This window comes from Myotis nattereri, assembly GCF_964212035.1.
Source record: "Myotis nattereri genome assembly, chromosome: 14".
NCBI classification, from domain to species: Eukaryota; Metazoa; Chordata; class Mammalia; order Chiroptera; family Vespertilionidae; genus Myotis; species Myotis nattereri.
In genome coordinates, this window is record NC_138089.1 from 43,245,333 (window position 1) to 43,271,945 (window position 26,613).

Below are 26,613 nucleotides of genomic sequence, written 5' to 3' on the forward strand. Positions count from 1 at the left end.
AACTCTAAAACTTGTGACTTTTGCATTTAAGTACTTAATCTGTCTGCAACTGAAGTTTGTATATTTTTTGAGGTAGAAAACCAATTTCTCTGTTTTCAAAATAAAACAAAACTGTTTTCCTAGCTCCATTAGTTCTGACACATATCCGATTTCCATGTGTGCATGGACAAGTTTGAGGAGCTTTTTTTTGAGCTTCCAAACAGGTTTTAGGATCAGCTTGTCAAGTTTAATTTTGTTTTTAAATTGTTGGACTTTTTTATTAGAATTGTATTGGGTCAATTTGGAGGAAATTGACATTTATAATATATTGGGTCTCCCTGCCCATAAAGTTTGTAGCTCTCTGTATTTAATTCTCTTGAATGTATTTCAGTAAGTATTATAATCTTCATCATAATCTTATATTTTTATGAAAATTATTTCTAGGTTCCTTATATATTTAATACTACCATAAAAGATATTTTAAATACATTTTCTAATTTTGTTGGAGTATTAAAAGGCAGTTGATTTTTGCATATTGATCTTATATTTAGCTATTTTGCTATATTCTTTTAGTAAGTTTGACAAATTATCTAGAGATTTGGGGAGTTTTTTCTGTGTTCATAAATACTGCAAGTGTTAAGTTTTATTTCTTCCACCTCAATCCATATACTTTTTTTCCCTTGCCTTGATGAGTATGATCTCTAGTACAGTAATGATTCGAATTGGATGTAGTGGACATCCTTGTCTTGTTCCTCAATTTTAAAAGGTGTGCTTTTAATATTTTACCATCGAATATATTAATTGCTGTAAGGTTTTTATAGATGCCCTTTATCGGGTTAGGTTAAAGAAGTTTCTTTCTATTCCAATTTTGCTATGAGTTTTTATCATGAAGGGCTATTATTAAAGCCTGTTGGGTACTTTTTCTGCATCTGTTGAAATTATGAGGTTTTTCCTACTTAATCTGTTAATAAGATAAATTACATTAATAATTTTCTGTTATTAAACTAGCCTTGCATTCCCAGAATAACTCAGACTTGGTTAAGATGCATGCTTTTTTGATATATTGCTCAACAATACAATTTTTGTGAATATAAACTAATTTCAAAATAGAAGCTAAATCTCTGTTGACAATAAATCTTTCCCAAACACCTTAACAGGGTTGCCCACTTTGCTACAGGATGTGAGGATAATTTCTCGCTGTTAGATGTTGGTATTGGCTTGATATGGCAAAAAGAACACTGGAAAGCTAAGTTATTTTTGCCCTTCTGTTCACCTGAGAAAATTAATACAGTTCAATTGACTCATGTGGGCCTTATCTCCCTCAGTGAGTTTCTCTGAGACCCAGGGACATATATTTGTTGCTTGCAGCCATGTGGCTTCACTTGCTTTGCTGTTAGTCCATCATCATCCAACCGACATTTACTTAGTAGGCACTGAGGACAAGGCAAAATCTATTTCTCAAGGAACAACTATTCTAGTGAGAAACAGAAAAAGTAAAGTTACAAAACACAGTTATAAAATGAAATGATACATCTTACCTTCTATAGACCACTCTAGTGGTGATGTGTGGGGATGGATGGATATGGATAGAGTCTTTGGGTGCAGAGAGAGAAATGGAGAATCAGATGAGATACAATACTTGAGCTAAGTTTTATGGATGATGAACATTTACTGATCTCCAAGAACCTCATTTGTTTTCTAAGTTGTTAACAAATGATGATAGCCGTTTTTTTTCTCTCTCTCTCTAGCTGCCCTTTTAGCTTTGAAATTGCATCTCTTTGGCCCTATGACCATATTATTCTTTTCAGGACCTCATAAATAATTACATGCTTTATTAATTGTTTGTGTTCCCATCTGTGTCTTTGGTCCTTGAATCTTTTCTTCCATAGATTTAGGGTTGTGAATAACAAAAGAGAATCTTCTTTGTTCTGTTTTATTAAGTAACTAGAGGCCCGAAGCACGAAATTCATGCAAGGGGCTCGGCCCTCACAGCCCCAGCTGCCGTCACCCTCTTCAGGGTGATCGATTGCAGAGCCCCCCAGCCCCCTCCACTGCCCCCCCCCCCAATAGCCCTGCAAAGGGTGGCGGCCCCAGCTCCTTGTGGCCCCGCCCCCCACCCAGTGGTTGTTCTGGAAGGTCATTCTGCCGTCTGGTCTAATTAGCATATTAGCTCTTTATTATATAGGATACCAATATACTTCATACATAGAATACTGATGATATTGACAAATGAATCATCATAGAAAATGAACCTATTAACTTCGTTGTGTTTTTATGAAAATGCTCAATTTATTGTTACCATAAATAGATATTTTAAATTCCAAGCGTTTATATAATCTCTAAGCACATTTCATTTGTATGTCTTATTTCAGTGCTGGACCCAAAGGAGACAACATTTATGAATGGAGGTCAACAATATTGGGACCCCCAGGATCTGTCTATGAAGGAGGGGTGTTCTTTCTTGACATTACCTTTTCACCAGATTATCCGTTTAAACCCCCTAAGGTCAGTATGACGTATTGATTCATCTTTAGCGATATATATATTTTTGTATCTGTGTACACATATACATATTCTTAAATATACATATCTAATAATGCACATCTATCCTGTTAACATAGACAATGTCCAAGGGCTGATTGTATGTAAAAGGAAACAGAATGCACAAAAGTAGAGGTTATTCCTCCACCTCAGCCCTGTATTTCATATTACATTGTTTTTTGCCATCCTTTCTCGGTGTCTCCTTTTTTTGTGGTATATGTTTAAATATAACATTAGAAAGCATGTTATGGCTGAAAATAGGGGAGTAAAATTGGGCTCGTACCAGCCCTTGAGCCTGAAGCTGGAGCCAGAGCCACACCCACACTGGAAGCCAGACTGGAAGTGGAGGGAGCCCCACCAAGGCAGGGCTTATGGCACCAGCTATGGCACTCTGAGTTCTGGAGCCTCCATGGTTCAGCTGCTCACATGAAGTGTACACATGCACTAGAATGGAAAGTGTGACCCACATGCTTAAAAATCACGCCAAGAAATTCAGTAAAGAAGTGTTTTCATATTAGTACAAATGAATAATTAATGAAACTCATATATAAATGACTAGAGCATATGCAGGAGTACAGTGTCATGAGAACGTGGTAGAACTTTCACTTATTTAAATCAAGATTGTGTACTTTAAGAATTCTTCACATTCCTTTCTACTGCCTATAAGCCAGTCATTTGATGAGTTTAAATTTGTTCTCTGCTTTGGAAAGGAAAAGACCCTGCAAACATTGTGTGTATTGACTATCATGAAAGAATTCTCATTTGATAAGACTTACCTCTCAAAGTCGAGGGAAATAAAACTTATTTCAGTTGTAGGTTGGAGTAAATTTTAAAAAGCAAGAATAAGTCTATACCTTCACCATGACTTTCTATAATTCCCCTCCCTTTCTCCTACCTTTCTTCTCTTTCTTTCTCTCTCTCCCTTCCTTCCTTCCATTCCATTGATGATTGCATGTTGTTTTTACTTCAAAACAAAAAGTAATAACTATTAATTTTTCCAAAGAAGAAGCTAAGGCATAGAGAAACTAAATAACTTGCTCAGCATTATTCAGCAAGCAAATAATGGTGTCAGGGCTTAAACCAGTGGTTCTCAACCTTCCTAATGCCGTGACCCTGTAATACAGTTCCTCATGTTGTGGTGACCCCCAGTTTCATTGTTACAAATTGAACATAATTAAAGCATAGTGATTAATCACAAAAACAATATGTAATTATATATGTGTTTTCCGATGGTCTTAGGCGACCCCTGTGAAAGGGTCGTTCGCCCCCCCAAAGGGGTCACGACCCACAGGTTGAAAACCGCTGATTTAAACCCATGTTTCTTACTGTATTACACAATACACTGTATCCAAGTTGAGAGACTTGGTAGCACTAGTGATCGCCCAGAGCTGCATTTGGTAGGTTTTCAGTGACAAAGCCATAATATACCTAATAATTATTTTATCCTTTTACTGAATTGGAACCTTATGTCTTTCCATCTACCTTGGACCAGCCCATAAATCACCTGGAATAGTTACTGTACCAGTGATGGAGGACCTTTCTCTGACAGCCTCCTCAAAAAGGAAGTTCAGGGCAGGGGAGAGAAGGGAAAGCTCAAATTGGGCAGTTGTGCTACTCGTATGTCTGGTGTAGTCTGTATACATCTTAGAAAATGTATGGACTTATCCAAGTTCCACATGACAGAAATGTGTAGATTAAACAAATCTAGAAGGGAAAGCTAATAAGATAGATAAACTAGTTCAGTTTCCAAAAGACCTTGATGAACTGGAAGGATAGGCCAAAACTAACAAGATAGAATTTAACCTGGCTACATATGTAGTATTTCATTGAGAATGAGAACGAAATCATGATACAGATAGAAAAGAGAGACCTGCTTTATTTTCCTGTAAAGAAAATTTGTGGGCTCTTGGCTGCCTAAAATTCTATGGGCACTTGGGGTTCTTGAAAGCTTAAGGAGACATTCTTAGGAGTATAATTTTCAGGACTTTGAACTGGTTGCACTGTATCTCAAGTGACTCATTCACTTTTAAGCTCCTCATTTTAAGGACAAATGAATAAGCTTGGGAAAAAGAGAGTTATTGGCAGTCTTGAGTTTCTTCACTTGATCTGCACTTTACTGAGCATAAGCTGTACGTACTTATTTCTCCTCCAGTATACCCAAGGAAGACTAGGATGTTTCCTTTCACAGATGGTGAAGCTTAGAGAGGTTTTTCAGTAATGTACAACCACAAATCTACTTGAACCTCTGACTCCAGGGACCGTGCACTTTGCAGTGAATTATACACAGTTAGCCTGAGATGTTTACTAGTAAAAATAGGACATAGAAGGAATGTGATATCTGGCTGGCCTCAGATGTTTCAGGAACTCTGCGGTGTGAGTTGGGGTTAGACTTTATCCTGGATGGCTGCATAGGACAAAAATAGAAGCAGGAGGGTGTCAGTTACCGGAAAGTAGATTTCAATTCTATATGTGAAAAATCTGACCCATAGTTGGACAGTCTGGTTTTGAATAGCTATGCTTCTGAAATACTAGGCTCCCCCCCCCTTTTTTTTTTCTTAATTGTCTACTACTAGGCTTCCCTTTACTGGGAGTGTTTTTTACAAAAAGAATATTACCAGAAAAAAATTAAATTCCTCTACTGAATGAATTTGATTTGAAAATTTCTTAGGACTAAGAAAAATCAGACTTCGGTAATGCTAATCACAATTTAAATGCTCATTTATTAGAAATTGGTAGGAAGTTTTTCAAAGCATATTATTACCACCTAATTATTAGAAATCAAATTTTATAGACAGATGTTACTCTACTAAAGGGGAAAAGTTTGTAGGTATCTTGAAAACTGTTAACTGAAACAAAGACTTATTAATAGTTTTGAAGTACCATTGTTCATGCCTTCCTAGTCCTCTGTTAAATTAAGCAATCCATATTTGGGCTTAAGCTTTGTTGTTTTCTCTGTTGCCCTCATCCTATGCTCTTTTCCAACAACCTTCCACACACTTGGATTCATTCAACATTTCCCAGTACTCTGAAGAATGAACCCAAAGTAGGGTAGGTGTCAGGTAGAATTGTTGGTGAGAGCAGAGGCTCAGAAATAAATCTGATTGGCTGTCTAATGGTTATCAAATATCCATTCATAAAATTAGTCTGTGGCGTGATTGGATTCATGAAATGAACTTTTCCTAAACTCTCACACTTGGAATCTTTACGTACTATAGTGCTCAAAAATATTGCTTAATGGTCAGTAGAGCAATTTGGATGACTCATCTTGCCACAGGAACTTTGTGGGAGTAGGGATTCATCAATTCGGACAGCCCTACACTTCAGCACCTAAATCCTAATAAGGCAAGAAAAACAATTTTTATAAATAGATACTGCTCATTATACTTATTATACTAGTTTTAAATGGGTCAAGTAGTAGTTGTACTTTCAAATGCTGTATCTCAGTAAAGTTTTTAGTACATTGATTTTCTTATGCATGGAATCAGTATGTTTATGCATTTTTTACTAAATCTATAGCAATTTTGTTTTGTTTAACATTGTTAGTTGTATCTAAAATATCTGATGCCAAGTCTTTAGTTGAATTGTTAACCACTAGTAATATTATTTCTTTGGGAAAATATTTGTTTAATGAAAATTTAGAAATGACATGTGGCTGAAAATAAAAGCATATTATTATGCTGGTAAGTCCCAAATTTTTTTAATACTGTATTTTTTTTCAGTGTAGGCATGCATTTTAATGTTATAATTCAGATATCTACTTATTTTTAAAGTAGACATTGCTTTATATCTTATTGGGGATTACATTTTCTTATTCATTTTATAGATAATTACTCCTGTGCTCAAAATCTGCACTTTTTTATTTTAAAAGTCTAATGCATATTGTAATATTTTAACTTTGCAAGATCTACATACTTGTAATGGAATAAAAAGTAATTACAGATAAACAAAAGGAAAAAAATTAAATTACCTATAATCCTAATCCAGAAAGTAATTACTCATACCATTTCTTTTGAGATTTTTGTTCTCTGCATACCTATATATATGTTTTTATGTACACACACAAATATATATACACATAAAAATTGGGCCATATTCCTTCCTATTATTTCAGAATTAATTTTTTACCTAACATTATATATTCACCCACCACTATATATATTTCCAATAAGCATATAACTACATTACAATTATAGAGGCTATGAAATATTCAATTATATAAATACTCTAGACCCGGTGCACAAAAATTTGTGCACTGGTGTGTGTGTGTGGGGGGGGGGGGTGTCCCTCAGCCCCACTTGTGCCCTCTCACGGTCTGGGACTCCTCAGGAGATAACGACCTGCTGGCTTAGGCCCACTCCCGAGTGGCAGAGGGCAGGCCCAATCCCTAGATGCAGCCCCTGGTCGGGCTCAGAGCAGGGCCGATGGGGAGTTGGGGCGTCACCCCTTGTCATGTACAGAGCAGGGCAGATCAGGAGGTTGCGATGCCACCCCCAGTCACGCTCAGGGTAGGGCCAGTTTGGGGGTTGGGGCGCCGCCCCGTCACACTCAAGGCAGGGTCAATGGGGAGGATACGGCGCCACCCCCTGTCATGCACAGAGCAGGGCCAATCAGGGGGTTGGGGCGCTGCCCCCTGTCATGCACAGAGCAGGGCCCATCAGGGGGGTTGGGGCTCCGTACCCTGTCACACACAGAGCAGGGCCAATCAGGGGGTTGGGGAGCTCCCCCGTGTCATGCACAGAGCAGGGCCGATCAGGGGGTTTGGGAGCTCCCCCCATCAGGCACAGAGCAGGGCCAATCAGGGGGTTGGGGTGCCTTCCCCTGTCATGCTGCTCCAGGGGCCAGGAGGCCTCGCGGCTCCGCTGATCCCAGTGCTGGGAGGCCTTGCGGCTCCTCTTGACAGCGGGGCAGTGAGGCCTCGCTGCTCAGCTGATCCCGGTGCTAGAAGGCCTTGCAGCTCCGCTTGGCACAGGGGCAGTGAGGCCTTGCTGCTCCGCTGATCCCAGTGCTGGGATGCCTCATGGCTCCGCTTGACACCAGGGCAGTGAGGCCTCGCCCCTCAGCTGATCCTGGTGCTGGGAGGCCTAGTGGCTCTTCTTGACACCAGGGCAGTGAGGCCTCTCTGCTCCGCTGATCCCGGTGCCAGGAGGCCTCGCAGCTCCGCTGATCCTGGGGTGTGAGGCCTCGCGGCTCCGCTGATCCCGGTGCTGGGAGGCATATTACCCTTTTACTATATAGGATAGAGGCCTGGTGCACGGGTGGGGGCCGGCTGGTTTGCCCTGAAGGGTGTCCTGGATCAGGGTGGGGGTCCCACTTGGGTGCCTGGCCAGCCTGGATGAGGGGATGATGGCTGTTTGCAGCTGGTCACACCCCCTTCAGGGTGGGGGTCCCCACTGGGGTGCCTGGCCAGTCTGGGTGAGGGGCTGAGGGCCATTTTCAGGCTGGCGGGTGACTGAAGCTCCCAACCACTCCTTTTTTTCTTTTTTTTCTTTTTTATTCTGGGATTTATTTACCTTCTATGACTGTCACTGGAACTGAGAGCCGGCTTTAGCTCTGAGGCTTGGCTCCAGCTCTGAGACCTCTGCTGCTGAAAGCAGGTGTCTGGATTTGTTTGGCTTCTGTAATTGAAACACTGTTGCAACTCCAGCTCAGCCGGCTGGCTGAAAGCATGTGGTTTGTTTAGCTTCTATACTTGCAACATTGTTTCTTAGAGTGCAGCTCAGAGGCCCGCAGCGGCAGGCGGGGAACCTTGGCTTCCTCCTTCACTGGAACAAGCAAGCCTCCTGTTCGCTTCAGCTGCCTGGCTGCCGGCCGCCATCTTGGTTGGCAGTTAATTTGCATATCGCCCTGATTAGCCAATGGGAAGCGTGTCGGAGGTACGGTTAATTACCACGTTTGTCTTTTATTAGATAGGCTATCAAATTTAACTAATTTCCTGTGATTGGACATTTAAGTTCTTCTCAAAATTTCTCTCATAATCAGTGATGTGATTATGTGATGAACATCTTTATACTTACATATTTTATATACTTGCATTATTATTTCCTAAGGCATATTTGTTGACATGGAACTTCTGGGCAAATGGGATTATACACATTTTTAGAATGTTGATAAAGGTTGGCAAATTGCCCTCCAGAAAAGCATTGTATTCATTTACTTCATGGTCATCCACACATGATAGTATAGAATTCCCTACACTCTCATCAGCTCTGAGAATCCCTAGTCTTTTTTAATCTCTGCCATCCCAGTGGATGAAAACTGGTATCTCATGGTTACTTTAATTTTCATTTTTTTGACTACCAGTGAAATGTGGAATTATTTTCTTTTGTCCAATCATTTCTCTTTTTGTGAATAATATGCAAGGTTTTTTTGATGTCCCACATCAAATAAAATTAACAAGTGTACTTGAGAAAAATTTAGAAGCAAAATCATGAAATATGTTTTATTCCTGTATTCTTTTATTTGACTGAAAATATTGTGACATCATGTCTAATGTTTCATATCTCAGAGTCCTAATGATACATGTCAGATAACATGTCAGATCTTTGTTTTTTACAGTAGAAATACACAGAGGAGCCTATTTTCTGTCTCCTATGGATCTGGGTATTTTATTTGAAAAATAATAATAATAAGTGGGCATTCTATAAAGATTTAAGAGTAGGTAGGAAGGAGGATCAAGCATGCTTGTTATTTATTTGTCGTATCTCAGACAACCTATGCACAAGTTAGACATGCTGTTTCAATGTTCAAATCTATTACTGGAAAGAATTCTATTCTTTGGTAACGGAAGACAGTATCTGCCAGTCAATATTTTCCAAAAAGGAATGATAAAATTTGTACCTAAGATCTTTAAAAACAACAACTACATGTATACATAGAAATATTCACGTCAGAAATAAAGGTCTTTAATGTTAATATCTAAAAGCTTTTTAATATAGTTTGTTCTTTCATTACAAATTTCTTCAAACACATTTGAAAATAAATCTTAACTTGGAGGTCATTTCAGAGAGTATTATATGTTATATGGGGGTAATAAAATCTATGAATCACTTACTGATTAAATTTCAGTTAATAGGAAAGGTCTCACCAGCTTTCAGATGATGAAATAGATAATTTAGGTCCGTCAGATTTTCATTTTGTTATCCTCATTAGATTTTAACCTTAAATTGACAAGTAAGGCTAATAGTGAATAAAATAGCTAGTTAGTTATAGTAAGAAGCTATGATAGCCAGCATTTAAAAGCCAGAGATAGATCTATAACTAAAGTTCAACAAGGAATTCCACAATTTTATTCTAACTAGGTTATTATCATTGGCTTGTTTTTGTTGCTTCTGCTACTGTTCGAAAAAGTTGACAGTGTTCCCCAGGATTTTTGGAAAGAGCCATAGTCTGCATGTGTAAACCCAACTGCCTACTCATTTGCTCTGGTCTTGAGGAGAGAACACACTCAGCATGGAGTAACATGAATTAACTTGTTTTTAACCTGAGTTCATATATTCATATAAAGCCTTGGCCATGAGTCAAGTGCTTTCATACACATTGAATTGCCTATTTTATATCTCTAGTTGAACATCCAACAGTCACCTCAAATTTAACTGTTCCAAAGTAAACTATTGATTACACAACCTTACCTCGCTCCTGCCAAAGCAGTTCCTCTAATCTTCCCCATCTCAATGAGTGGAAACTAGTTTTCTAGTTGCTAAAGTTAAAAACCTTGCCGTCATCCTTGACTCCTCTCACACAGCCTAGCTAGACCCAGTTTTACTGGTTCAAAGTAAATATTCAAAATAAATCTAGAATCCAACCATTTCTCATAATTTCTCTAGTAAAACTCTGGGCCTGAGCCACCATCAACTGCTCCCCTCTCCCCGATTGTATTAGAAATCTCCTATCTGGTCTCCCTGCTTCTGCCTTATTCCCCCTGCAGTGTCTACCCCTACCCATATGATCCTTTTATAATTAAGTCAGATTACATCAATCCTTTGCCTAAAACCCTTCAGTGATTCCCAAATCACTGAATAAAAGCACACAAAACCGTAAAGAATCACCCTGTTCACAATATACTTTTCAAAATCGGCAATTCACTCTTGACTCAAATACTCAAAGCACGCTCCTTCCACAGAACCTTTGCATTTGCTCTTCGGTCTGCCTTTATTGTCTTCCCCACAAATTCACCTGGCTTACTCCATTTCTCCTGTCATGTGTCAGCTCGAATGTCACCTTTTCAGAGAGGCTCTTGCGTGACAACTCCCAGCCATCTATGCTTCCTATGAGCTTCCCCCTGCTCCGCCCCCTAACCACACTTGACTTTTCTCCATGGCACCTCACCCTCCTGCGTTATACATTTCTTCATTTATGAATTTATTGTTTCTCTTTCTCCAGTTATCATGTAAGCTCCAGGATCACAGGGACTTTGTCTATTTTGATGTCACTCCTGTATTCCCAGCCCTGGCACACCCAACCCTGTGCCCCTGGACGACTAAGCCCACGGCCCTGACATGATGCCTGGCTCTGCCACCGTGACCTAACACCCTCAGATGTCTGGACCTGCCTGGGGATTCAGTAGGCATTCAATAAAAACGTGTTGAATTAATTTAATCCGTACAACTTTGCCATATGACAGTACTCATTACCTCCCGCTCCACTTCATGTATCAGAAGACCAATGGAGTTTAAGTGGCACAAGGTCACATGGGAAGGAGGTAGCAGAACTGGATCAAACCCAGTTCTCAACGAAATCTTTCATTTCCCAATTACAAAGAAGACTTAAATTGCTATTATCTCTGGAAGAAGGAGCACTGGTTCTTAGATTTTACACTCTGGTATAAGTTAATTATTTAGCAGCTCTTTCTCTAAAGCAGGTGTGTTGGGCAGGAGACAAAAGTGGCGATGCAAGGAGCACAGAAAGTTAGGAAGAGATTTTGAGTGCTTATCTTTCAGTTTTGCCAAGGGCCTTCTTTCCAGAGACATCTGGGGCTTTTCTCAGATGTGTCCCTAAATCACTAAGTATTAATTCTGTGTCACACAGTAAATACAGATTTCTGGATTTTGCTTGTCCTGAGCTAGAGGATAAGTCGTTTCACACTTTACAGTTAACGGGGTCAAAGCCAGCCTTGGGTCTCCAGTATCATGACTGGGCTATAGTATTGCTTACATAGCAGAAGTCAGTTGTTTTTCTTTTTAGTGCATTCTCCTTTTTGATAAACCTTTTAAAAATGCCGTACTACACCTTAATGTTGTGTGAAATTTTAAAATGAATGTGATGAATAAAAGTAGATCAAAACAGGGGTCATTGTTTTCCCACTTTTAAAACAACATATTATATCCATTTGTGTGTCCAGCTATCTCTCCCAGCCACCACCAATTTAAGAATTACTAAGAAGTAGGATGGATTTTGTTTTTTCATTTTCAGGGCAAGGAGTACCAACTTTATTTGTTCTAAACCAAATTAAATACGGTTGTAAGGTAATAGAAAATCGGACATTAGGATGAAAGGAAGTTCTATTTAGTCATATTTTGGGAGGATCCCACTCTTCCTTGCTTTCTCTAGTCTGATGCAGTTCCAGATTTGGAAGAAAGGCCTTTATTTGTCACTAGAGGCCCGGTGCATGAAATACGTGCACTCAGGGGGCAGGAAGGGGGTTCCTCAGCCCAGCCTGTGCCCTTTCACATTCCAGGAGCCCTCGGGGGATGTCTGACTGATGGCTTAGACCCACTCCCTGCAGTGAGTGGACCTAAGCCAGCAGTCCGACATCTGTCAGTCCAACAGCCTTAGTGCTGCCACAGAGGCGGGAGAGGGTCCTGCCACCACTGCTGTGCTCACCAGCCATGAGCCTGGCTTCTGGCTGAGCGGCACTCCCCCTGTGGGAGAGCACTGACCACTAGGGGGCAGCTCCTGCATCGAGCGTCTGCCCCCAGGTGGTCAGTGTACATCATAGTGACTGGTCATTCCGCCATTCGGGCAATTTGCATATTAGCCTTTTAATATATAGGATCATCTCCTCTGAAATGCTTATTGCCCAAGCCAACTTAATCTTTCAGGTTGAAGTAACTCAGTCACCTCCACCTTTACCCAAGTTCTGATGGAGTAAGTGTGTAATGATCTGATACATACACTCCCCCATCAGAATCTTGCCTTACAGGTGGGGGTTTCAGACATGTATTTTGTCATGTCCCTCTATGCTCTGGAGTTCCTTTCTCTGGAATGTGATCTCACTCCAAATGGAAGTTGGTGTTTGTTGATATTACTGTCAGCGTAACTGGGAGGAATGGACAGGTCTAAATTTCTTCACAAAGGGTCTTTTTAACAGGGAGGTTAAATGAACAGAAGAAACTGGAGATGTTGAGATGTTTGGAAAATGAGGAGCTCTCTAGCTGTCAGGGCCAGGGAGAGATGGCAACTCACTTATCAGGTGATTTTTCCAAAAGAAGATTCTCAAATCTAGACAAGTGACACTCCCCTTACAGAGTTTTTCTGGAGAGAGCAAGGTGGAGTAACTTGAAGATGAAGTCTTCAGGATCCCAAACATCAAAGGGTAGGGACCCACTAGTACCAGAAAACAGTGAACACTGGAAACTCTGAAACATCACAACTCACAGAAAGTTCAGAGACAGTAAGGTAATGTTGAAGGAATAGTTTTGTAAAGAAGAAAACTTTGTGCACAGCTGAGCTGGAAAAAGCTTCAAATTTGGCATTTTTCTAACCTTATAGGAAAGAGCCCCCGATGGTATCACATCAAGGCATAGAACAGACATCTGTGTTCATTAAGTGTCTGTAAATTTGAAAACAAATTTTGTCATCCACTTAAGAAATGGGATGGGGAAATGGTATTCTACATGTAAGAAAACATTGTGGTATTCTCTGTTTAAATGCATTACTTGTTTGGGTTGCTATATGTAATGTTATTTTGTTCAAGCTTGGATATAGTAGGAAGGTCTGAGTTAATTTTTAAGACTACCAGCCAAATATCAATCCCTTTATGGAAATGATCAAGTTTCCTTGATTTTTTTCCTCAGAGTTGAAGCTGGATCTCTTGATAAGATAGCAGCCTCTTAGAGATTTGCTCACACAGGTCCAAGGAAAACTAGAGAAGGAATGCTCTCAGTTCCCAGCTGGCCAAGATCAGATACAGTTTGTAATCATGGCTTGCCACTGAATTCGGGGAAGATATGATAGACTGGTCTTTGCAAGTATTATGCAGAGCTTGCCCTGTGGAAAGTAAAGAGAAACAAAGTCAGACAGAAGTTAAAGATTGTAAATAAAATAGATCTAGAATCAGATAGCTACATTGATTTATATAGGTGTAGCTATTCTAAGCAATCGGGTACATTTTTTGTATACCAGTATGTTAGCAGAACCTACCAAAAATTCTTGTAAGTTGGTTGCTTTTTGAAATGCGTTTCAAGGATGATTTATAAAGCGGAGATTTATTGAGCCTTTGATACTTTGAAGTTCCTCTCTGTGTAAAGATGAATAAGCTACAACCCTAGGGAGCATGGAGAAAAGGAGAATAATAGGAGCTAACACAATAGTCCAGGCTAGAAAAGTATGAAGTTTGCGTGTCGCGGATGAAGACGAGGGTAACAGTATATTAATTCTTTTTTTATTTCTTTATTCAGTAAATATGTGACAGATATACAAGTGGAAATACTGGGTGTGCAGAAGTGTCTCTTGTATAGAGTTTACATTCCAGATATGATAGAACAGGATTTCTCAACTTCAGCATGATTGACACTTTGGACAAGATAGGCTTCTGTCATGGAGGGCTATTTTTCCATTGTAGGATGTATCCCTGGCCTCCAACCACTGATGCCAACAGCAGTCTCTCTGCCCCTGCTCCAATTTGTAACAAAAGTGTCTCCAGATATTGCTAAATGTCCCTGGAGGACTATTTTAGAAGTATCATTCGTATCCAGTGAAACTGATTTGAGACATCTGTGAGGACTCTCTGGCTTCTCATCTGAATGACCAGGTGGAAACATGTTACCTACAAGAAACCTATAGGACATCTGGGTGGAAAATGTTAGTTAGGCAGCTTTATATATCTGGAGTTCAAGTGAGTGATAGGAGCTAGAGATACAGATTTGGGGGTTAAAATTCTAGAATAAATTACCTCACCTATAGAAATGGGAAAATTTTCAACCCAAACTGGATTTTGCAGCTATAAATTTCCAAGATGGATTTCTTAAAGGAAAGACTAATCATTGAAAAGATTAACAAAACTCACATTTTTTCTTTTTCATTCATTATGTTCTCAGTGTTCAGGGATTGGGAAGTTATTTTCTACATAGAATACAGAATAATGCCTCACAAAATACCTCGTTCTCATTAAAAGTCTCATTTGTTAATAAATCATAAAAGCATGAACAATTAAATAAGTCAGATAAATTAATCTTCCCACAAGTATCTAAATAAGGACTGAAATAAATCAAAACAATTGCCTATGGTTGCAGTGTACTTCTGCAGGGGAATGGACTAGACTTTAAGCTTCCGTTGGACCTTCATTTCAGTTTCCAGTTCTACTGACATGGTGGTTATGGAGGATTGTGTGTTAGTAGATACTATACTGTACTTTTAAATGCCTGATGTTTTATACTAACACTAGAGGCCCGGTGCATGAACTTCGTGCATGGGTAGGGTCCTTTGGCATGTATGGCGACCAGGGCCAATCTGTGGGATGACTGGCGGGGCGATTGGGAGGGCCCCCGCTGGCACCCACCGTGGCTGGCCTAGGTCCTGCAGGCTGGGGGCAGCTCCTGTGTTGAGCATCTACCCCCAGGTGGTCAGTGCACGTCATAGCAACCAGTCGTTCCACCATTCAGTTGATTTGCATATTAGCCTTTTATTATACAGGATTATACTATACTTTTGTACTCATTATCTCACTTGATTCTCTCACTTGGAGAGAATTATCCTAAGAAATGAAAGCTTAGATTAAATAGTGTGATTGGGATCATGTTGCTAGTAAATGCCAGGGGTCAGGATTAGAACTCCTGGCCTCCTGATTTCCAGTCCAGCAACCCCCACTCTTCACACCTGCAGTAGCTGAGCTGTGAAGTGATCTTGCTAAACACACAGTAATTCAATTTATTGCCACCAGCCGTACTTTAGATAACCTTGAATTCTTTTGTGCAGTTATTTGCAAATCATCCTTTTTAAAGGATGTAAAATATATTGCATAGTTGTTTGCCCTATATTTGTCCACTAACTTATTTTAATGTCTATCCCTATAGAATATATAAAGCAATAGTTTATACAATAAAGAAATAACACACAACTCATAAAAGATAATATATATGTTTAATTCAGGTTACTTCCAGTTATTTTCTTCACTTCCTCACTTTTTTTCTTACCTTCCTCATCTTCTCACTTTAAAACATCACCTGTTCTTTGGTGGTTTGCTTTTAAAACTAGATTACACAGTATAATGTTCAAACAGCACAAAGGTATACAGTAAAATTAAGTCTTCCTCCCTGTTCCCCAGTGTTTTCATTTCCCTTCCAAGGACTTTTTTCCTGCATTTGTGTTTTTCATTTATCATCTTCAGGATTGTCCCATATTCATGTAAGTAGATTCGTTCCATTATACAGGGTTGGGCAAAAGTAGGTTTGCAGTTGTTGGTGTGGAAAATAATACAATAATGAATAAACAATACAAGAATAAGCTCTGTTTCGCATACTCAAAACTGTAAACCTACTTTTGCCCCCACCCTGTAGTTCACTGAATGTAACGTAATCTATTCAGCAGGTTCCCTACAATAAATACAGAGGTTATTTCCAATATTTTGCCATCACAAATAATGCTTCACTGAGTATCTTTGTACATAGGGTCTTTGTGTGTTTGTGAAAATATATTTGTAGGATAAATTCCTTTAATTGGAATTGTTACAACATAAGTGAAATGTTCTATATTGCCAGATTGCTCTCCAGAAGCTATACCAAATTATACTCCAATTTTAGATGCACCTGCCTTTTCCCTAAATTCTCACCAATGCTTTGTGGCACCACCAAATATTTGACCTTAAGCAATCTAATAGATAAGAAAGAATGTTTAATTATAAGTGCATTTCTCCTATAAGTAAGAATACCTTTCGATGTGTCTGAAGGTTGGCCTTTTCCTTATCGAAAGGAAAACTTACAGTAACCTATGCTCTTGACACTTTCAAACTAGGTAACTTTTGATGACGCTAAACTCTGGAACTTGATGTTTTCCTCTGCAAAAGAGAAAGTTTAACAATCTCTATGAGAATTTTAATCTCTGTCAGTGGTTTGTCGCTGCCCTGCTTAGAACTCTTCATTGGCTTTCCATTGCATTTAGAATGAAATTGAAACTTCTTACATTGGCTCACAAGGCCTTCATGACCTCTCCACCTGCCTCACCACTGCAGCCCTCCTCAGCCTCCTTTTTGCTCATCAGGACCTTGGGGTTTGCTGATCCCTTTCTTGGGACACGTTTGATCCATCCTTCACATGAGCATCACCTTGTCATTCTTCAGGCCTCATCTAATGAGAGGTACATTTCCTGACCACCTTATAAAATAGTTCCACACTGGTTATTTTCTATTACATCAACCTGGCAACTTCTTTCATGAAACTTTTCACAGTCTGACATTTATACTGTACCTATTTGTCAGTTGGTTTTTTTTTCTGCCTACTGGCATTAGACTAAGCTGAGAACGAAGACTTTTTTAAGTCTTGTAGTACCAAGCAAATAGTACTTTTGATAAACAAATAGTCATTTTGCTTGTCACATCTTTAACACTTCAGAAGTCTATTTGCTGTGTTGGTGTGTAGTATTGAAATGTTGTTCAGTAAGAGCACATGTGTGCTTGTGCATATGCGCACATTCTCATTCTTCCCACAGAATCAGATATACTGGACAGCAGGGTCTTCCTTTTCCATGAAGATGTTTGCATGCCCTGTGCCGGTGGCTCAGTTGGGTGGAGCCTTGTCTGTAAAACAAAAGGTTTCTGGTTCAATTCCTGGTCAGGGCACATACCAGGAATTAATTCAGGTCACTTCCAGTTATTTTCTTCACTTCAGTCCCTGGTTGGGACTGAAGCAACTGATAGACGTTTCTCTCTCACTTCTCTCTTTCTCTCTTTCTCCCTCTCCTTTTCTCTCTCTCTCTCTCTCTCTCTCTCTCTCTCTCTCTCTCTCTCTCTCTCTCTCTCTCCCTCCCTCTCTCTCTCTCCCCCTTCCTCCCTCCCTCTTCCTCCCACTCTTTAAACATATCCTCTGGTAAGGATTAAAAAAGAAGGAAAAAAAGATGTTTGTCATATGGGCATTCGTAGACCTAGTAGAAAGCAATGCATTTTATTTTAAAGCAATAAAAGTAATAGTTTTGCTGAAAATGCCTAAAATAAAGTGATACAGATATTGGCATGAAACTTATGGCAAGAAATTAATCCATGTTAAAGAAGAAGCAAGTTCTTTATTTTCATCTTGTTTGAAATATTCTTCATTTTATAAGTATCTAAGTTATATTTATGCAGCCCATCTGTTGACACAAATTACAGTCAAATAATTTGTATCTTTAAATGTAAGCTTCTAATAATATTCAGTGTATGGGCCAAATTTTGCAGAGGAAGAAAATACGATAAACTAAGAACCAAGTACCTTTTACGGTAGCTGTCTCCCTTCAGTAATATAGTTGACTATATCACTTTTCTGTGCCATTTTTACAGCTTTAGAAGTCACATGAAAGCCAAATCAATGCATGCACTTGTTTTCAAAGCCAGACATAAGCAAAGAAAATATGTAAACTTTGTCTTTGCTGCCACCTTGTCACAGTGCACAACTGTCACTTAAGCTTTATTTAAACAGAAAATTCCTGGGGCGAAAATTCATGTTTAGTAGAAAGGATAAATAAATTATGGTATATTCATACAGTGGAATATTATATAATAGTGAAATCAAAAACAGAACAATTAGCAATACATATGAACCTCACACACGATATTAAAAGAAAGAAGATATAAAAGAAATAAAAGAATATCTACTGTATGATTACATTTATATAAGTTCAAAAACATGAAAAACTAACGTATAGAGAGGTGGGAGTCAGAATAGTCGTTACATTTGGGATGGGAAAAAACAAGGGGAAGATTTCTGGGGTGCTAGCAATATTCTACATTTTGTTCTAGGTTGTGGTTACTTGAGTGTGTCCACTTTGTAAAAATGCATCAAGCTGTGCACTGATGGCCTAAGTACTTTTCTTTCTTTGTGTTACATTTTTTATAATAATTTACATTTCAAAAAATCCATATCTTTACATTTAATCCAGCTCTCCTCCATTTACAAAAATACTGCTTTGAACCTAAATGTATTTTTTCCTTTTAAATTTTTATTGTTTGTTTTAACCTATAGTTTGACATGTTTAGATCTTTTAATTCTTCACTTCTGACTGGTGTGTTAACTTTCTATCCAGCTTCATGTTATCCGTAGCTTTGATAAGCATGTTTTTTATGTCTTCATTTTAGTCATTGGGAAAATGGTGAAAAAGCAGGACTAATCACAGATTATCCACTAGAGAGCTTTTTTGTGCCAACAATTTATTTGGTCAGTTAGCAGATCTGCTAAAATGTACTTATTGAGCCTATTCCACGTGGACCAAACTGGGTTATCATCTAGGCTGCAATTCTCTTTCTTGCTCACAAGGATACACTCAAAGTGCAGTTTGCAACAACCCAGTTTACTTTGGGACCTTACTATTTACAGTCACATTGGTCATAAATAATACATGCATAAAAGTCAGATTTGTGGCTGCCAGACTGCTGTATTGATTTTGACAGTAGGCCAATGCCATTGACTGTAATAAGGGAAGAAGGCATCAAAGACTTGTATATATACCTAACCAAAATAGGAAGAAGTTGTTAATGGGTGTAAACCAAGAATGATGTGATAACTGGTTGGCACAATACCAACATTCAAGAAGAATCTGAATATGACCCTCATTCTGTCACTTGCTTTCATACATTTTTTGAGAGACTTTTAAAGACCTCATATTAAACCAAAATGGAGTTCAGATGTACTTTATCCATTTTATTCTCCTAATCTGTAATTTTAATGAACATATTGAAAAGAAAAATGGCATGACCCATGCATAGCACAATTTGTATTTGGTATGTCCATTCTTAATCCCCCTTGATCACCACATTGCATTCTAAGTACTAACAAATCACCTGCTAATAATCCTTTCTGGATATTTGTTAAAAATTGTATTTTCCTTGTTAACAAAAGAAGTAAAATTTAGTGTAATTGAATGCAGTTGAAAAACTGCCCTCTCTCTGCTATCTGTTAATATTTCACTGTTATCTACTCCACAGAGTGATAAAAAGTTATAGGAAATCTAAAACAAAATGAGCTAGGAGGTATTTCCTCACACACATCTATATAGCCAACATTTTGGAATACTGTTATTGGACAAACTGGGAACAGCAGGGAAAGACTTCCCGATGGAAATACTATGTATTAGCTGGTCCATGACAGATTACAGAAAGAGAATATAGGTTACTGAGAATGACAATGTTTCGAAGTATGGAAAGTACAGGCTTTCCCTCTTCACCAGAAATGGACACTGTCTCTTGCAGCAAATTAGCTTAGTGCAAATGTATTGCCAATACCATATACTCACTGTAAAAATATATATATATATGAGTGAGAGAGAGAAAGACATTTCAAATGATGCATTCTTATTAATTAAAAATATACACTAAAAAGAAGTAACTAGATTGGTTTTTCTAAAAAATATACCTCCTTATATCATTCTAGTAAAAAAAAAAAAGATACTGAAGTTGATGTGCATGCAGTAAAAGCTGAATTGCAGGTGGATAGAGACCACTATATTATCGTGAATGCCAATTACATTGCTCCCTGACCACATTCCTACACCCAAGGTTTAAGAGTAACTTTATTTATTTTTAACTATATTTTTATTGATTTCAGATAGGAAGGGAGGGGGGGGGAGAGAGATAAACGTCAGTGATGAGAGAAAACCATTGATCAGCTGCCTCCTGCATGCCCTCTACTGGGGATAGAGCCCACAACCTGGGCATGTGCCCCAACCAGGAATTAAAACGTGACCTCCTGATTCATAGGCCAACGCTCAACCACTGAGCCACACCGGCTGGGTTGCAACTTCGTTTTTTTTCTTAAGAGGTTGTGTGGAAATGTAAAGATGTCAAAACTTTGCTAACTTTATACATTCAGCATGTCTAGTTTATTGCATATCAGTTACATCTTTAAAAATTCTGTTTGTAAAATACAAAAAAGAGATTGTGTGAAGTAACAAATACAGGCAAAAATAATAGAAAGTATATATGTATTTTAAATCAGAGCAATACCATTGTTTACTCACAAAAATATGCAAAAGCATTTATTAAAGCAGCACATAAAACTTCAGTTCATGCAATTACTTTGTAAAATTACATTATCACCATGGACCAAATCTGTAAGACAAATTGGTGATGGGAAAACACATTTTCACCTTCATCAGTTACTATTAGAGAGGAATAAAAGCTTAATAATTCTGTAGCAACAGTATCTTGTGCCAGCAATATCTATAACCAAAAGTATCTTATTCCTCCACTAAACTAGATATGTGAGAAGATGTGTATTATAATAGTCAACAGTGTTTGAAAAAGTACTGTTCCTACACTATAATATCAAACTGAAGATTTGCATTAAAAATGTTTGAGAGTGAAAGCATAACAATAACTAGAAATTTTGATAAAATGTTCATTTTATTCTTTTACCCTCTATTCTTAACCTCTTTCGTTAATTGATTTTTATGATCAGTGAAGAATACAATTATTCCTAGCCAGGCCATAAATATTCCATCATGTAAGTATGATGGAATAGTTACAGAAGTAATGATACAGATTTTAAGTACATGCTTGATAAGTGAATAATTTTTTATAATATGTTTTAATTGATTTTTAGAGAGCGAGGAAGGGAAAAGGATAGAGAGAGTGAGAGAAGAACATCACCGATTGGCTGCCTCATGCATGCCCCCTACTGGGAATTAAGCCTGTAACTTGGAAATGTGCCCATACTGGGAATCGAACCAGTGAACTCTTGGTTCCTGAGTCAGCACTCAACCACTGAGCCACACTGAACCGCTGTGCCACACCAGCCAGGCAATTAATGAATCTTAAAAATTTAGAGTTTTACCATATCTAAGAAGGTATAACCACCTATCTATTTGAGTTGTGTGACCCCCGAATACATACTGGGGTGGGCAAAAGTAGGTTTACAGTTGTTTGTATAAAAAAAGACATGCAGATTATGATTATTACAGTAGCTTTATTATCTCAAAAGAATGTCACTCACATATGTAAACCTACTTTTGCCCACTCCTGAATGTCTTTGAAAACCCTAGAACTTGTCAGTATGATAGTGAACATAATTACCTTACTATAATATATTAGTTTTCACTACAAACAGGAGGTTGATTTCTTTGCTCTTTACTCTATATATCACTAAATTCTGACTGAAAAAATCCTATATAATAAAAGACTAATATGCAAATCAACCGAATGGCAGAATGACCAGTCACTGTGACACACACTGAGCACCAGGAGGCAGACGCTCAATGCAGGAGCTGCCCCCTGGTGGTCAGTGCACTCACACATAGTGGGAGCGCCACTCAACCGAAGCCGGGCTCACGGCTGACAAGTGCAGCGGTGGTGGCGGGAGCCTCTCCAGCCTCTGCCACGCTAAGGATGTCCCCCAAGGGCTCCTAAACTGCAAGAGGGCACAGGCTGGGCTGAGGGACCCCTTCCCGAGTGCAAGATTTTCATGCACTGGGCCTCTAGTTGAAAAATAATGGAAAACTGACTCATACTGGCTTTTGAAGAAAGATACATTCTTCTAATATCAGAACATAAGTATATGAATCTTCTTATGAGATGGGGGCAGAGGGGAGAAGGCATTTTGTTAGTCATTTTTATCTAGACATCTCAAAATTTTTAAATTTTGTACTGTTTATTTGAAGTAGATAAAATGTGATATATTTTATACTTCTACAATGTCTTGTCAGTTTTATTTTCTAATTTGAAGGATTTATAAAATATTCTTAAACTTAAGTCTCCAATCAATGTTTGAGATGGTTATAATCTCTACTGACCAAAATATTAATCACAAAACTTTGAAAAGTGCTCTAGTAAAAATTTGAATAACAATACATTTCCCTTTATACATGTTATACATCTGTTAATATATTACCCTCCCCTTTAATGATAGCTAGTGCAAACCTAACTGGTATAACATCAGAAGCTCTCAATCAGTTATCATTTTTAGTCTTGGTATGTCTGGTCTCTTTTCAAATGTAAATATTCTTTTTTTCATTTGTTTATTGAACAAATACATGCTGATACCCTCCTCTCCCCTACAGTGGGTAAATATCAGTATCATAAAATCCCTGCCCTTGAGGGCCTTATATAAATGTGCTCCCTTTATAGATAACATTCATTATAGCCTGTCTACAAAAATTCATTTTTTACATTTTCATTTAGCTGTACATACAGCTACTAGTTTTGTAAAATGAAGTTGGCACTATTTATTTTAAAAGCCACATGTGGTGCAGTTGTTTGCTTTTAAAAGATAACATTTGTTGTTATGCCACAGCAACCAATTTTCTACAATACAGAGCTGAATGCTGCAAATTATAGGGAAAGAAAAACACAGCCTGGAGTTTTTAAGATACTCCTTCAGTTTTGGGGGGTTGTTTTTAGGGACTGGTATTCAGGCAGCACGAATAGAACATTAGAAAATGGGAGTGTATTTTTTCCACACAATTGTGATTCATTGCTATTAGGCTCCTTTTTTAGAATCATACATTTCCACACAGCCTTAGGGAAAATTAGCCTATTGGGTTTTTTTAGGAAAGTGGTCTTACAGAGAATACTGGAGGGAAAAGATAACCTTAAAACAGCAGGCCTCAGAAGCCCTGAGGTGTGAATGAAGCAAGGTAACTAGAAGATTGAAACAGAGACTAGAGAAAAATGTTAGAAATCACAGAATAACAGAGATTGAGTTGTGAATAAATAAAGAATAGGAGAGGAACAGAAGAGAAGGAAAGAGATTGCCTGGTATAAAAAAATAGTCATGCAGCCTGGCTGGGTGGCTCAGTTCGTTCAGCATAATGCATCAAAAGGTTTCAGGTTCGATTCCTGGTCAGGACACAGACTGAAGTTGCTGGTTCGATCCCCGGTTCAGTTGCTTACAGGAGGCAACCGGTTGATGTCACACATTGATGTTTCTCTTTCTCTCCCTCTGTCTCTCTGGAATCAATGAAAATATCCTCAGGTGAGGAATATATATATATTCATGAAAAAGTAAAAAGAAAACAAGCCCATGTAATTATCACTAGTTAAAAGTAAGATTTAAGGCAGCAGTCACCAACCTTTTGGACCTCACGGACCACCAGTAGTCTGTGGACCACCAGTTGGCGACCACTGCCTTATTTTATCATTTAACCCTCTCTCATTCTTCCAGTTAGACTTCAATTTCATTTTACTCTTCAAGTAAGCTTCTTGGTTAGCTCTCAATTCTAGTGTACAGGATTATGAGTATCAAGCCAGTTCATTACATCTGTTCTCCACAGATATTTAAAGATTATTCACTAGGATATTCTAAATGCTGAAATTTAAACTATTCAAAGATCGGATAAATCTTAAGTGACAAATTTAAGGTCATGTTAAAACATTGTGTTTTTTGTTTTCTTTTTTACTGACTTAGTTTCTTGCCTTCAATAATCTCACAGAGATGACAGGTGATTTGGTATAATAAGAATACCATTAATAATAATAATAGTGAATATTACTAAACACTTCTTCTCTTTATTAAACACTCTACCTGAATTCTCATTTTAACAGAACTTGGTCTGAAAATCTGTTGATTCCCAGTATCATTAGCTTTCTTCTAAGGTCAAACTGTTGTGATCCAGAATTCATATAATTTTCATTATTCTTTTCCTGCTTTTGTTTTTTTTTCCTATCATTTTTAAAAAACTCTTTGTGATGTGGATTTTCTTGTGTGTTTGTTTTCATTTATTTCCTATTTCCTTCCTCCTATAGCTTCTTCACTTACTACTGGAATTGCCTCAACTAAAGTATTTGAATTCCTCTGAACTTGTCTCAGATGCTTTATCCATAAAATGAGTATAGTAATAGCACCTACCTCACAGGGCAATTGTGAAGATTAAATTATGTAATAAATGCAAATCTCATAGAACAGTGCCTGGCACATAAACATTGCATATTTGTTACCCATTTTTAATTTATTTCTTTATTTGGTTACAAGTGTCTGGGGTATACATGCCTGATTTTGTAATTCCATGGTATAAAATATAAGGAACCAGTGCCATTACCCTCCCTAGTATACATGCAAAGTGTGCAAAGTTATGATATTTATAAACACTCTGCCACTTTCAAAGAATGTCTCTTCTGTGTTTTATATAGCACTCACTGAGAGAGTGGGCATTCAGCCAACTCTATAATTGCTGTTAATTTACTGTATCATTAGGAGAATTAGACATTGTTTCATTTCAGACTGGGTTAAAATATAGTTTACACTGTTGTGGACTATATGAGAAAGCAAATTGCCATTTCTAGCTAGTCATAATGAATACTTTGTGTTGTGTTGTATGTATATTAAATTATTAATGTCAAGATAAATTTAACTGCCACAGTGTATGTTTACAAACATAAAATTTATTATTTCTTTCCCAAGCATTAAAAGAAGTCTCTTTACTATTTCCATTTTACATTTGGCAAATCTGTAAATATGCTGCATCTTATCGAATTGCCTTGAGTAGTGTGAGAACTATAAAAATATAAACAAAATAAGGAGGGCATTTTCCTTATGTTTATATTTATGTCACTATCTTTAATTTAACAGCAAGTGTCATGTGGTCGGTCATTTATTATACTCTTTACATGGAATCCATTAAGAACCTCAGCTGTTGTGTTTTGTAATTAATCGTTGTTATGTATAAGACACTTCTGCAGTTATAAATCAGAACTGAATCATCTTGTCTTAGGAATGTAGGTTCATTGGGCATCTGTTAAATTATGTCTTTTCTGTGCAGTAGTAATTAATAAATAAGTGTTGTAGGATCAACATAGCCCCACATAATGGTTTTAAGTTCAGTGTTCAAGAGCAGCTGTGCTGATACCTGATTTTGGGGTGGGAGATGATGTCTATGGTAGGAATATTAAACTCAGAGAGCTTTGGGTTCTGATTTTGATGGACTCTCGGGCATTGATGAAGCACCTGTCATGTATGTGCTCAATGAATTAAAACAGCAAGAATGTTTAATTGATATTTTGTGTATATGTTTAAATTTAGATACCAGACCATCTTCATTTCCCACTCAATTGTTTAGGATTTAACAATTTTGAATCTGTATGTGATTATGTTACTGGAAAATTTTTTTCAAACCATCAAAACCCATTTGTAAAAAACTCATACTGCCAGCCTTTTTAAAAATTTCTTAATTATTTAAAAATACTGTATTGCTTTTTAAAATTGCCTTTAAAAGGCTGTAAAGCCCTGACTGTGTGGCTCAGTTGGTTGGAGCTTCATCCCGTACACCAAAAGGTTGGGGGCTGACTGCCCTGTCAGGGCACATACCTAGTTGCAGGCTTGAGTCCCTGGTCGCAGTGCATATAGGAGGTAGCCGATCAGTGTTTCTTTCTCACATCGATGTTTCTCTTTCTCTCTCTCTCTCTTCCTCGCTCTAAAATCAAATTTTAAAAAACACACATATCCTCAGATGAAGATTAAAAGAAAAAGCGCTGCTAAAATCTTAGCTTCAAGTGGTAAAGTTGTACTCCTAGGAATGTCCTACTCCTAGAGCTCTGTTAAATTTCTGCATTTTCCTTTGTTAAACTTTTTTAACGGCTTGAGGAAGGAAACCTGTATATGCATGCCAAACAAGCATTGATTGGGCTGGTTTCAGGCAGTGGTGCCTGTACCAGCTAGTATCTTGTTCAAATAAAGTAATTGATACATCATCTATAAGAGATTTTTATAAAGAATTTAATGTCAGTCTGTGCTTCCTAACAGATGATTTTTATTGCCCTATATATTG

The 26,613-nt window shown here is 38.0% G+C and overlaps 1 protein-coding gene across 1 annotated transcript in view; it reads left to right on the top strand.

Moving 5' to 3' along the window:
- Positions 1 to 26,613, top strand: part of LOC308529600 (ubiquitin-conjugating enzyme E2 E2) — a 240,282-nt gene that overhangs the window by 178,747 nt on the left and 34,922 nt on the right. Inside the window, exon 4 of the mRNA XM_081105794.1 lies at positions 2,352 to 2,484. Within this exon, the coding sequence (XP_080961920.1) occupies positions 2,352 to 2,484 (133 nt within the window). The remainder of the gene's footprint in view (positions 1 to 2,351; positions 2,485 to 26,613) is intronic.